At 36.1% G+C, this 15,065-nt stretch overlaps 1 protein-coding gene across 7 annotated transcripts in view; it reads right to left on the bottom strand.

Annotated features, from left to right (window-relative positions):
* Nucleotides 1-15,065, bottom strand: part of LOC145269474 (uncharacterized) — a 57,646-nt gene that overhangs the window by 37,975 nt on the left and 4,606 nt on the right. For 2 of the 7 annotated variants that reach the window (XR_013865067.1, XM_080125188.1), the window contains exons 1-2: nucleotides 14,302-14,497; nucleotides 8,787-8,848 (exon numbers count right to left, since the gene is read on the bottom strand). Coding sequence is in view for 6 of the 7 variants with exons in the window: in XM_080125188.1 (XP_079981314.1) it covers nucleotides 8,787-8,848; nucleotides 14,302-14,382 (143 nt within the window). In the remaining variant the exon portion in view is untranslated. Of the gene's footprint in view, nucleotides 1-8,786; nucleotides 8,849-14,301; nucleotides 14,499-15,065 lie in introns of those variants that run through there. The other 5 variants (XM_080125185.1, XM_080125184.1, XM_080125189.1 and 2 more) reach the window with 4 other exon arrangements.

The raw sequence follows: 15,065 nt of genomic DNA, 5'->3' as shown, positions 1-15,065 counted from the left end.
CTAGCTAGGGGTACCCGGTGTTGTCCGGGTGTTTGTAGGTGTGTGTGTAAAAAAAAACGAAGCCTTGACGCGCAGTTGGAAAATAGTAAAGTGTGAAAAAAAAGCAGGTGCCCGTTTGTTTACGAGTTAGAAAAATACGAAGCCTTGGCGCGCAGAAAAAAACAGGTGCGCGTTTTTGACGAGTTATTGACGTGGCGGCGATAGCTATTCAGCAGTTACCATTTTCTGCGGGACAGTTTTTAATGAGATCAATAAATCGGTTTGTTGTTTTTAACTAAGTTCGGGGAAAACCAGCTCCCTGTTTATTAGGGGGAGTGTCTCGTCTCGAAATGAAAGCTACCGTCTGATATGACGAAGTCGACATTGACCAAACGTCACTTAGCTCTCTAGAGACAACTGGCTTTCGGCCAGTGGGTATTTATTTGCTCCCCCACCGAGCAAATTAGGCACAAGGCCAATTTTTAATGTGAGGAGTGAAGGGAGGGGAGAAGGGAAAAAGGGGACCAGCTCCCGAGAGGTGGGAAATGGGAGCTGGTTAAAGGTCAGGTATGTGGAGTTGCCCCCACATCTGGTCTTTGCTTGCAGTATTTATCTATTTGCTTCCCCACTGAGCAAATTAGGCACAAGGCGGTTTTTTAATGTGGAGAGAGAGGGAGGGGGAGGGAAAAGGGGGACCAGCTCCCGAGAGGTGGGAAATGGGAGCTGGATTAGCACTGTTGGTATGAAGTGTTGCCCCTACATTGACCAAGGTCAGATATGTGGGGTTACCCCTACATATGGTCTGTGCTGGTCTTTGCTTGCAGTATCTGTCGGAACAGATACTACACTTTGATCTTGTTGCCCGGGCCCCAGAGGGCGCGCGGCCAGTAGATATTTATTTGTTCCCCCACCGAGCAAATTCGGCACAAGGCCAATTTTTCATGTGAGGAGTGAAGGGGGTGGGGGGGGAGGGAAAAAAGGGGACCAGCTCCCGAGAGGTGGGAAATGGGAGCTGGTTAAAGGTCAGGTATGTGGGGTTGCTCCCACATCTGGTCTTTGCTTGCAGTATCTATCGGAACAGATGGTATTTATTTGCTCCCCCACCGAGCAAATTAGGCACAAGGCCGATTTTTAATGTGAGGAGTGAAGGGAGGGGGAAGGGGAAAAGGGGACCAGCTCCCGAGAGGTGGGAAATGGGAGCTGGTTAAAGGTCAGGCATGTGGGGTTGCCCCCACATCTGGTCCCTGCCTGCAGCATCTGCCGGAACAGATGGTATTTATTTGCTCCCCCACCGAGCAAATTAGGCACAAGGCCAATTTTTAATGTGAGGAGTGAAGGGAGGGGGAAGGGAAAAGGGGACCAGCTCCCGAGAGGTGGGAAATGGGAGCTGGTTAAAGGTCAGGCATGTGGGGTTGCCCCCACATCTGGTCTTTGCTAGTCATAGCTAGTCATAGCTTGCAGTATCTGCCGGAACAGATGGTATTTATTTGCTCCCCCACCGAGCAAATTAGGCACAAGGCCAATTTTTAATGTGAGGAGTGAAGGGAGGGGGAAGGGAAAGAGGGGACCAGCTCCCGAGAGGTGGGAAATGGGAGCTGGTTAAAGGTCAGGCATGTGGGGTTGCCCCCACATCTGGTCTTTGCTAGTCATAGCTAGTCATAGCTGCAGTATCTGCCGGAACAGATGGTATTTATTTGCTCCCCCACTGAGCAAATTAGGCACAAGGCCGTTTTTAATGTGAGGTAAAAACCAGCTCCCCTAAAAGTAGGCAAAAAGGGGGCACTCTGGTTACCAAAAATAATAATTGTCCCAGTATAGAGGGTTTCCCCTCCATTGACTGGTACAAATTATCTTAAGTGCAGCATCTGCCGGAACAGATGGTATTTATTTGCTCCCCCACAGAGCAAATTAGGCACAAGGCCAATTTTTAATGTGAGGAGTGAAGGGAGGGGGAAGGGAAAAAGGGGACCAGCTCCCGAGAGGTGGGAAATGGGAGCTGGTTAAAGGTCAGGCATGTGGGGTTTTTATTTAAATGCTGCCCACATCAGCATTATGTGGCACAAGGCCGGAAAGTGGGAACCCCGCAGGCTCCCCTAAAGGAGGGGCACTCCTGCAATTTTAAAAATTGCCTGAGTAACCCCGTCGGCATTCCCCGGTCGGGGCGCCTCAGGCAGCAAGCAATAAACTTGCCCCACCGGAAAGCCCGGTGGCAAGGCCTGGGAGGGTGGACCTCCTAGGTATTACCCAGGCGGTGTACCTCAGTCCAACAGGTGCTGGGCCGATTCCCGGCCCTTCACCTGTTGGGCTGAGTGTCAAGTGACGAATCCTTGACTTGACTGGTCAGATATGTTGGGTTGCCCCCACATATGGTCTTTGCTAGTCATAGCTAGTCATAGCTTGCAGTATCTGCCGGAACAGATGGTATTTATTTGCTCCCCCACTGAGCAAATTAGGCACAAGGCCGTTTTTAATGTGAGGTAAAAACCAGCTCCCCTAAAAGGGGTTACTCTGGTTACCAAAAATAATAATTGTCCCAGTATAGAGGGTTTCCCCTCCATTGACTGGTACAAATTATCTTAAGTGCAGTATCTGCCGGAACAGATACTACACTTTGATCTTGTCGCCCGGGCCTCGGAGGGCGCGCGGCCAGTAGGTATTTATTTGCTTCCCCACTGAGGAAATTAGATCAAGGCAGTTTTTTAATGTGGAGAGAGAGGAAGGGGGAAGGGGGACCAGCTCCTGAGAGGTGGAAAATGGGAGCTGGATAGTAACTGTTGGTCTTTAGGGTGATCTCTACACCGACCAAGGTCAGATATGTGGGGTTACCCCCACATATGGTCTGTGCTTGCAGTATCTGTCGGAACAGATACTATACTTTGATCTTGTCCTCCATGCTGCCGAAGCGGGGGGGGGAGCCTGTTGTATTTATTTGCTTCCCCATGAGCAAATTAGGCACAAGGCTGTTTTTTAATGTGGAGAGAGAGGGAGGGGGGGGAAAGGGGGCCAGCTCCCGAGAAGTTGGAAATGGGAGCTGGATAGTAATTTAGTCTGTAGGGTTGCCCCTACATTGACCAAGGTCAGATATGTGGTGTTACCCCCCATATGGTCTTTGCTTGCAGCATCTGTCAGAACAGATACTACACCTTGATCCCGTCCCCCGTGCCACCGAAGCGGGGGGAGCCTGTTGTATTTATTTGCTTCCTCACTGAGCAAATTAGGCACAAGGCCGTTTTTTAATTTGGAGATGGAGGGAGGGGGGAGGGAAAGGGGGACCAGCTCCTGAGAGGTGGGAAATGGGAGCCGGACAGCAACTGCTGGTATGAAGGGCCGCCTCCACATTGACCAAGGTCAGACACGTGGGGCTACCCCCACACACGGTCCTTGCTAGTCCCAGCCTGCAGCATCTGTCGGAACAGACACTACACCTCGATCCTGTCCACCGCGCCGCCAAAGTGGGGGGGCTGTGATTAGAGTCGAGTTTCGCTTTTTTTCATACCGAAAACCGAATGTAATGCGATCGGGAAATGTCGAATAATTAACGTTTGAAAGTCAATAAAATTAAATAGACAGGCGAGCTCCGTAGTTAACTCTGAGATATTGCAATTTATAGATGATATAAAAAGTTTTAAGAAGTTATGAACCGAGCGACCGCTTCTCTGAAATAAGCCTTTTGTGGACATCGAGGAAAAGCGTACATACATACATACATACATACATTTTCGCTTTTATATTTATAGACAAGCGAGGAGTACCCAGCGTTGCCCGGGTGTTTGTAGGTGTGTGTTGTGTTAAATAAAAAAGATACAAGGGGGTAGTATCGAAGCCGAAGCCTTGAGGCCAAGTTTGAAAATAAAATCGGCCAGCCAGAATGAATTAGTGAAAGATGTTTGAATTTAACCAAATTGACAGGTGCGCGCCCGGAAACATTGTTATAAGCGAAGTAAGTGAAAGATGTTTGAAAGTCGTCGAGCGTTACGACGACGACGATGACGATGTAAGTATTGTTATAAGCGAAGTAAGAAAAGAAAACAACGTTTTAATTAAGCGGGGGGGGGCAATCAAAACATCGAAAAAGCACACACAAAAAACTTATGCAAGGCAAACGAACGATGAAAACAGAAACAAACGCGTGAAAAATGGCTCAAATAAGCTTGTTTCGATATTAAAATTTAAAAAATCGGTGGGTACCCGGGTGTTTTGGGGTGTCGCTAAGAATAAGCGAAGTTAAAAAAAACAAACAAAAAAAACGGAAAACGAATGTTACGTGAAAAATGGCTTAAATAATATAGGCTTCAATATTTAAATTTAAAAAGTCGAAAAAAATTCTCACACCACGATTCGAACCCAAAACGGTTAGATAAAGAACCAAAGGTCTTAACTATCTGAGCTAACGCGACGTATATGAAATTTGTTCGGTTTTTCCACCATTTAAAGTAAATCAGGTCACGACGTCATGACGTTATCTGACGCATGCTTAGAATCGGTCATCGTTACGAAAAACCCGTATTTGTTGACCCCCCTGTCGAAAATTTTCGATTTCGGGGTGTAAAATTTAACGTTTTTCTCGTTTTCTGTCTAGACATCTCTCTCTCTCTCTTTCTCTCTCTCTATCTATCTCTATCTATCTCTCTCTGTTTGCGTCTCTCTCTCTCCCTCACTCTCTCTCACTTCGTCTTTTTTACTCTAAAGAGTGTTACTCTGAAAGAAAATGGCGTCTGGGCTTGTTTTTTTTGTAAAAACTTCGATCGTTAATATTTTTTGTAAGCGTATTTTTTTTTACTTCACATTTTTGGCTTGTTATTTTTCGTTTAACTATCGTATCTAACTATTTTTAACATGCTAATACCTTTCGTAACGTTGACATAGCGTAGAAGTTCATAGTTTAGCTTGTGTGAGCGTTACATATTTTTACCGATAACAACAATGTTGTTTAAATTCAGACTGCCATTAGAGCTTGCTGACGTCAAGATCACGTGACATGAATCAGTGGGTTTTAAATACAAGTTGACGCGAAATAAATGGCCCCGTGTACACTTTATGTAGAAGAGTTGCACCCGTTTTTTTTGGGGGGGGGCAGTTATAAATCGATTTAAAATATGTAATGTTTAACATTAAAAGGTCACTTTTGCCCCCCCCCCCCAATGCAGAAAATCGATCAGTTGACGCACTTCTGATGGGCCAATTTTTTGATATTTGTCGTCTGGAGGGTGAGGCTTTCATATGAGACCAAGTTTGTGAATTTCTTTCTGTTTGTAAAAAGTTTTTAGCAGACACACAAACATACACACATACATACATACATACATTTTCGATTTTATATATATATAGACTAGCGAGGGGTAGCCGGCGTTACCCGGGTGTTTGGACGTGTGTGTGGAGGAGGGGGGGTAAAAATGTTTTTGTAGGTAAGGATCTAACCCGAACCGTTGAGGCAAAGTTGTGAAAAAAAAACGTGTGACGTTAATCATTGTCCCACCGCAAGATGCTAATGGAAACAAGTTTGAATTTATTTACTTACTTGGATTTTGCAGGTGCCCGTTTTAATGAGTTTGAGTGCGGCATTAGTATTTCATTTACTGCGGGATTTTTCTAACCCACATGCGGCGAGCGGCAAATATTGAATATTTATCTTCCCGAAGTCGAGAAAATTAAATAGATAGGCGAGCTCCGTAGTTAACTGTGAGATATTACGATTTCTATGTGATATAAAATGTTTTAAGAAGTTGTAAACCGACCGACCGCTTCTCTGAAAAAAACCTTTTGTAGACATCGAGAAAAAGCGAACACACTTACATACATACATACATACATACATACATACATACATACACACATACATTTTCGCTTTTATATATATATATAAATATATATATATATATATATATATATATATATATATATATATATGTGTGTGTGTGTGTGTATAAGCCTGGTAAAAGTAGGTTATATATATATATATATATATATGCATTTGCGCGTATGTGTGAGCATATATATATATATATATATATATATATATATATATATATCATTCAACCACGATAGTGGTTGAATATATGCTTAAGTCCGAAATTGAATGAATCGAGACACATTCAAACCCCCACCACTAATTCCGTTCGCAACCTAATTTCAAACATGTTATATAGTTGGATAGAACACCTCATTAGCTAAAAAAATTTCGAAAATTGGTTCAGTAGAAAAAAAGTTATAACAAAATATGTGGGTTCACAAACAGGAGAGTAAGTACATAAGTGACTAACGCTTTTTTTTATTTTGCATAACTTTTTTTGTATATAAATATTTTTTACTGCGACTTTGCCAATATGACATGTTAGCGTAACGGTTAGAGTACCGGGGGTTGGTGGAAAGATTTTAGGTTCAATCCTGTGTATGGTTTTTTTATAATTAAAAAAAAAACGAACTTTTTTTTAATAACTAACTTTTTTTTACCTCTCCTTATGATTTTATAGCAAAAAATGGTGAATTTATCGATTAAAAATATTAGTGAATTCTATGATATACATATTCTTTGAATGAACTCAAATTTTTCGTTATCACGTTTCATGAAAAATGTAGTCCCATTTTGGCAATGCGTCTGACCAATGATGCTTTTGAACCCGCAACCAGCACTGCGATGTCATCAGCATCAGCCTGGGCATAAATATTCCTATTTTTAAACTCCTTTAAAAGAGGATTCAGCATACAGTTCCATAGTAAAGGTGATAAAATCCCACTTTGGGGGTTTCATTTAACTACTTCCCTTTTAACAGTTGCCCTCAGTAGTTCTACTTGAACTGTTCTGTGCCTCACCATATACTCAATCTATCGGATGAGTACTGGTGGCGCATTGAGTTCTCGTAGCGACTTGAAAATACTACGGAAGGGTATCTTGTCAAAAGCTCCAACGATATCTAAAAAGACACCGAGTGCCATCTTCTTTTTTTTTTAGTTTACGCTCTATACAGATCACGAATTCATGAACCGCAGTCTCGGTAGAGACCCTGGCTCGGAACTACTGTGACTGAATGATAAATATTGCATAAATGTGTGTTTGAGAGCTAATTTTTTTGGACAATCATTAATAAATATTATAAATTTATATATTAATACAATAGCAATGCCTAGAAAAATCATGGATTATATGGAAAAATGCGCGCATGAAAAGTAATATTCTTAAGATTTTATTAAACCTGGAAAAGTAAAGGACAAGAAATTCAACCTGGAAAAGTAAAGAACAAGATATTCTAGTAAAGTAAAAAATAAAAATTTTTTAGACTTAAAATATTGCAGCTAAAAATAAAATTTGAATATTGATAAATATTTTATTTATTATTTGCATATGTTGTTGTTTATTGTTGAGTTAGAAACAATTAAATGATCCTAATTATGATATAATAAAATTATTAATTTTTATGTAAATTATAAAATTATTAATTCCATCTACTAACTAACTAACTAATGAATTAATTTTATTCAAACAATTTTCACTACATAAATATATGCAAATAATAGGGGGGAAATAAGTTCAATCCAGCGACTGACACCCTTTCTAACTTTTATTTTTAATATACTTTCATAGAAACGTTTCTGTTATGTCACAGAAAACTATTTTCTTTACGTCACAAGTGTCACGCTCATACATTAACTCCATAGCTAATATAATATACTGACCCAGCGAGTCACTGGTAGTCCAGTATATATATATATATATATATATATATATATATATATATATATATATATATATATATATATTAATGAATGTGATTTACAATTTAAAATTCAAAAATTTTAAAAAAATATTTGTTTTACAAGTTTTTAAGGGGAGATAATTGTCATGTGTTATTGACTTTATTTATTATTTGTTTTACGGGTCTAAGGGAGGTAATTGGTCTAACTTAATTTATTAAAAAAAATCTCCCCTTAAAAACTTGTAAAACAAATATTCTCTCTATATATATAAACTGTAGCGTCTTTAAATCAAAAATACGCTAACGGAAACAATTTATTGCACGAGCGTCGCCCTTTTAAAATTCATCATTCAATAAAATAAAAAGCTATAGCAAACATCTAAATGACTACTTTAAACACAGTTCCTGATTTCAAAAAAAGAAAAACTAAAAGGTAACTATCTCTATATATTTTTAAATAAAATTTATTATGTAAATTCAAAAATACATATTTTTTTCTACTCATTTCTATCTCTAACCCATATTAATTTTCTTATAAATTTTAAATCCAAACCTTTTATTTCAATTTTTTCAGATTCATCTGCCTTACTTTTAATGCTAGGTTTATTTATGGTGTCTTTTAAATTCAATAAAAATCCTCCTAAATTTGCTGATGAGGAGACCGTGCTTACCAAAAAAACTATATATAATTGTTCTACATAACTTCATGTATACCACAAATAAAAAGCACGGATTTCCGAAACGATCGTACAGATAATTGATTTTGTTATTGTTCCTTCTTATGAAACTGATTTTTAATTTGATTGAAATTTGATTTTTAAATTAAAAATTTTTTTTTTAAATTTTTGAATTTTAAATTGTAAATCACATTACTTAATATTGAATTAGCTCTAGGACATTTAACTATCGAGCTTATTAAATATCTAAATTACAACGAGCACTTTCTATTTCCTGTATTTTAATTAAACTAGTAATTTCACTGTTACATTAAAATACACTTAGCTCTTTAGACTATTGTTCTAATCTCCTTTAAATTATATATATATATATATATATATATATATATATATATATATATATATATAAATTGAACTAAGTAATAAAGATCGTACTTACGAATGTGATATTACCGCTTCTACTTCCTTGCTCCTTTCAGATTTTTCTTCCATAGGATGTCCCTTTTAAGCATTAGAAAATATATGTATTAGTTGTCTTTACAGAAACGTTTGGTACTGATAACAAAGTTGAAATATTCAAGATAAACAAGTTATTTAATAAAGATAATTGTGTATGTATGGAATATAACTATGCACATCCAACAATTCTACACAAAAAGCTGCAATTATGTTGAAGTATTTCACACACACACACACACACAGACACACACACACACACACACACACACACACACACACACACACACACACACACACACACACACACACACACACACACACACACACACACAGATTTTCACTTTTATATATATACTAGTAGTTCATCCCAGCTTTGCTCGGGCCCTACGCACTGTTCATAACTTGCCCTACGTGTGAATAAATTTTATGTAAAATTTCAAATGTTTACACCAAAAATGTCTGAGTAATTTCGTAGGGATCGCAGAGGTAATTTTCTTTTAACTTTGACCCCGATTTTGACCCCTAACCGTTTATTGTATTGGTCTGAAATCAAAATAAAAAGGTTGGCCCATGTCCATGTTACCAATATCTAAAAGTGCAAGTGTTTATACACAAAATTGGCGGATGAATTTGGTAGAAAGTTCAACTCTTTCAATTCTAACCTTTTGGCAGCCAAAGTTCCGCTCCAAAACTGAGTCAAATGCTTGCTGCATATCTGAATATCCTTTATATAAAATTTCAAATGTTAAGACCCAAAATTGGCTGAGTAGTTCGCTAGATACCGCAAAGGTCAAATCTATTGAACTTTGACACCTTGGCAGATAAATTTTAGACCCAAACTGATTAAAAAGCTTGCCCTATTTCTGAATACACTTTATGTAAAATTTCAAATGTTTAGACCAGAAGTTGTCTAATCATTTGATAGAGACCGCAGAGATCAATGTTTAAAAAACTTTGACTCCAATTTTGACCCCCTAACATTTAAAACGGTTAGCGGAGAAGCTTGATAGAGTTTCCAAATGTCAAATCGTTGAACTTTGACCCATTGACAGCCAAATTTCTGGCCGGAAACCGATTAAAAAGATTTCCCAACTCTCAATACCCCTTATGTCAAACCTCGAGACTGTAGACTGAAAATTGACTGGGTAATTTGACAGCGAAATGTACACACAGACACACACTCACACACAGATAGACAATTTAACTTTTATATATATACTAGCGGGGGTACCCGGCGTTTCCCGGGTGTTTGGAGGTATGCATGGTGAAGGGGAGGACTGTTTTAATAAAAAATCACGATTAAAAAAAAAATTGGAAAAACCAAAAAAGCATAACGTCGAACAAACGTAAAAAAAAGGGGAAAAAGGCGTAGAAATACAGGCTCGACCTCGAAGCATCAAGTCTAAGGCGAAAAAAAAATCCTCGACACGTTTCCTCTACGCCAAAGGGATATACACTTAATAGCGAATAAAATTAAACCTTTAAAAACACTTGCAGGTGGTTTAAACTAACGTCAACGTTTTTAGGTCAAACATGACGGCATTGTCGTAGTCGCAGGAGGAGAGAAAATGAAGGAACAATTTTAGGCGCCTATATGGTTTATTATTAGAGTAAACTAACAACATACAGTGAAATAGAAGTATAACTTTTATATGCAAGCACCCGCTCATATAGCTTATATTTATATATGTGTGTGTATTCATTTTCCTCTTTTAATTATTAGTGGGTGTAGTAGTAGAAGTAGTAGTAGTAGTAGTAGTAACATAATCTATATATATATAAGCGAAAATGTTTGTGTGTGTGTTTGTATGTCTCACAAAAACTTTCGACAGAGGCGACGGATTTTCACGATATTAGAATCAGTTTAAAGCCCGACATCTTGGACGACAAATATCGAAAAATTGGCCCAAAACATTAATTCCTTCACCCTAAACTAGGCTATTTTCTACAAGGAAAGTGCTGAAAAAATCGTTCTTTCATTTTCTTTCCTCCTGCTACTACGACAATGACGTCATGTTTGACCTAGAAAACGTTGACGTTAGTTTAAACCACCTGCAAGTGTTTTTAAAGGTTTAATTTTGCCGGTCATTAAGTGTATGTATCTTTGGCGTAGAGGTAACGTGTTGGGCATCTTTTTTTCCGCCTTAGCCTCGATGCTTCAGGAACCTGTCTTTCTACCTAAACTTTTATCCTCTTTTACACCTTTTTTTTACGTTCGTTCGACGTTTTGCTTTGTTGTGGTTTTTCCAATTTTTTTTAACATCGTGTTTTTTTTATAATATTAAAACAGGGTCACCCTCTCCTACATACACACCTCCAAACACCCGGGCACCGCCGGGTACCCCCGCTAGTATATTATACATTTTCAACCGGATCGTACATTGGGATTATCTTTTAGTGGTAACCTTCAAAACTATATGCCAGCCATTTTCTTTTTATGGTAGGTTTTTCATCTCCGAGCACCGATTTTGCTGAAAGCGAAAACTTATCTTGCGTCTTCAAACTTATATGAAAATGTATGATTATATTTTGTTCTAAACAATGTTTTCTTCACATGTTTTTAATGTGAAAGCATTATTGCAACAAAGTAACTAGACCTGTTATCGAAATGTGAAATTCTATCTCCTATTCTTATTCAGTTTTTTTTAAAATTTATTCTATAGGATAATATAATTTTGGTGGTTTAACATTGTACTGCATAAGATTTATGTCAAAGGACGTTAAATAGATGAGTGAAGACAGTGTAGCGCCAGTTCTCCCTTAGCTTTCTTGGTATTGATTTGAAAGACGTTATGCATGATAAAATCGCACTGACGAAAATAAGCGAGTTAAGGTAAGAGGAGCGTGAAGCCCTTACAGTATCACCCCTCCTACTGATGTACATATCACTGAAAGGTAATAAAACAAATAAAAATCTATAAGGGTTTTTTTTTTATCAAAACAGCGTATGGGTCACAAAGACAGAATATAGGTTGTTTACTGCAATATATATATATATATATATATATATATATAAATATATATATATATATATATATATATATATATATCAAAAGTAGTGTTGGAACGATTTATTGGAATCAGAAATCGGAAAAATCGGAGCTTTTTGGGGTATTGGAATCGGTATCGGAATCGGAAAAATTTGCGCATATTTTCCGATACCAAAACCGATTCCTTAAATTATCTTTTTTATTCGATTTTGATTTAATAAACATTTTCCACTGCTTAAAGTAATAATAAAAATAAATGTTTACTTATTTCAAACTTCCAGTAAGACTAAAATCTCTAGATTACCCTTTCACAAGTGTGTTTTACGTCTGAGAAAATATATCCACAGTTAAGATATGTTTTTACAAGAATCGGAATCGGTAATTGAATCGGAATCGGTAATTATATCGGAATCGGGAAAATATTGGAATCGTCTCACCACTAAAAGAAAATTACATAAAAGTGGAAGACCATCTGGGGTTCTCACTTTGTACTGTCTAATTGAACTCTCTTGTTCGGGAATACCGTAGGCATTAATTTTATAAACGAAATTCGTCTGAGAAAATATATGCATAGTGAAGATGTGTTTTTGCAATAATCGGAACAAAATAATACTTTTTTGGTTAGATATTTGGAGATTTATAAAGAATCGGAATCGGTAATTGTATGGGAATCGGGAGATGAGTACGGAACCGGTAATCGTATAGGAATCGGGAAAAATATTGGAATAGTCCCTACCACTAAAAGGAAATAATATAAACGTGGAAGACCATCTGGCGTTCTCGCTTTATACGATAATGCCTCATTATTGATTAGCGATGAACCAAAAACTATTAGTGAATTTATTATTAAAACGTGATTTACATTAACTAATTTTTTTATTTTTTTATTTAAACGTATTAGATATAATTGTAACAAAAAGATAAATAAAAAATATATTCATAGCTAAGATGTTTTTTTACACTTATCAAGGCCCGGAAGCCACTCAGGGATAAGGGTTATTGCAAGTACAGTACGTTAGTGTGGAGATTTAATGAAGTGTTTACTTAAGGGGGCGGTTCATTAGGAATTTGTTTACGTTGGACTTGAACACATCCAGGTTGTAGTAAAGTGGGAAGCAGGCAGACGGAACAGAGTTCCACAGGCGTGCAGTTCTAAGAAAGAAGCTTTGTTCATGGAATCTACGTTTTGATTTAGGCACAGATAAAGAGTGGGGAAAATTTTTGGCAGTGGATTCAGCTAGACGAGTGTTTTTCGTGAAAGATTGGCGAGGTGGGACGAGAGATTTGAGCTCAGACGAGCATGTGCCATGGAAATAACGATAAAATAACGATGTGCTTTTACTATGTAATAGCCGTATATTTTTTTGTCTGATTCAACTCTCTTGTTCGGTAATAGTGTAGGCATTGATTTTATAAACATTATACGAAATATACAGCAAGGTAGGGTTCAATGGAGTGTGTAAGCCTTATAGGATAATAACTCATATTTATATATATATTTATATATATATATATATATATATATATAAATATATATATATAAATATTTATATATATTTATATATATATATTTATATATATAAATATTTATATATATATTTATATATATATAAATATATATATATATATATATTTATACATATATATATATATTTATATATATTTATATATATATATATATTTATATATATTTATATATATATATATATTTATACATATATATATTTATATATATATATTTATATATATTTATATATATATATATATATATTTATATATATATTTATATATATATATCTATATATATATTTATATATATATTTTATAAATATTTATTTATATATATATATATATATATATATATATTTACATATATATAAACTATTAGTGAATTTATTATTTAAATGTGATTAACATTAACTACTTTTTTATTTAAACGTATTAGATATAATTGTAACCAAAAAGATATCGAAAAAAAAAAAATTCAATCTTTACGAAAAAGCTGATGTCAGACACCGACAGTATCCACCCGCCAACGAAACCGAAAAAATCTTGGCCAGAGCACGGGAATAGGCAAGCTAACTCTCCGAATGTTTATTTAGTTTACAGTAATCAACCAATAAAAAGAAATAAACTAGACTCTGAGAATCAATGTCAAATTTGAGAATGGAACTTATAACTGATTTTGTGGCCCTTAGTCTTCTGTGTAAATCAATAGCTTCTAGTATATAAATAAATTTGTATGTGTTTTTTTTGTCTGATTCAACTCCTTTGTTCGGGAATAGTGTAGGCATTGATTTTATAAACATTATACGAAATATACAACAAGGTAGGGTTCAATGGAGTGTGTAACCCTTATAGGATGATGCCTCATTGATTGAGCATAAAATAAAAAAAAACATATTAGAGAATTTATTATTAAAATTAAATTAAATTATTTTTATTTAAACATATTATATGTAATTGTAACCAAAAAGATGTAAAATAATTTCAATCTCTACGTACCTCTGGGATCAATGTAAAGCAAAGCATACCAACAGAAATGACAGTAAGCGTCAAAATGAAAACTGATCCACATTTTGCCATTTTTTTTATTTGTAAATTAAATGAGTGTCGATTTTTTTCACATTTTCATACAAGAAAACGAAACGAAAACGAAAAAAGAGGCGTGGCTTTCTTTTTTCTTTTCGTTATAAAATGACGGAGTGAAAAATAAAAAACGTGCGATCAAGAGGCGGGGCTTAAAAAAACTTTACCGTGGTTATCCATTTAGAATGCGCCACGTAGACAGAGACAAACAGTCAGACATATAACCTTTTATATATTAGATTATCCATATAGAATGCTCCACGTTACACATGGACCCCACTCTGCCATGCATTAAGTCTTCCTTTTGAGGAGGGAGTTGGGTTTATTACCAATAACATTAAGTACCCTTATCGAGAAATGCTTACGACTTTTTTCACAATTATTTTTTGAATCAGCCTGAATGCTTTTCCCTTAGCCGACTAATTATCTCATCTTCTTACATTGTTCCAAATTTTGTTGTATGGCGAAACGAGTAAATAGAAAATCATATTGATAACAACAATTTTGATTCTGAAAAGACTGTAATTTCTGAGTGATAATAGTGGTTGAAGCGTATCATTTTTTTGTGGTTTTTAATTTCTGTGTAATATTGATCTTTGGAGAGATATTTTAATGACAAAATATAAGAAATAAATGCTTCTTACGAATTGTGAGTATATTATCTCTGAAAACTCGAGCGT

The sequence above is a fragment of the Euprymna scolopes genome, chromosome 45 (genome assembly GCF_053919585.1).
Source record: "Euprymna scolopes isolate OS-2025 chromosome 45, ASM5391958v1, whole genome shotgun sequence".
NCBI lineage: Eukaryota > Metazoa > Mollusca > Cephalopoda > Sepiida > Sepiolidae > Euprymna > Euprymna scolopes.
Note: the sequence above shows the minus strand (reverse complement) of the source record. Positions and strands in the feature narration are given on the sequence as shown.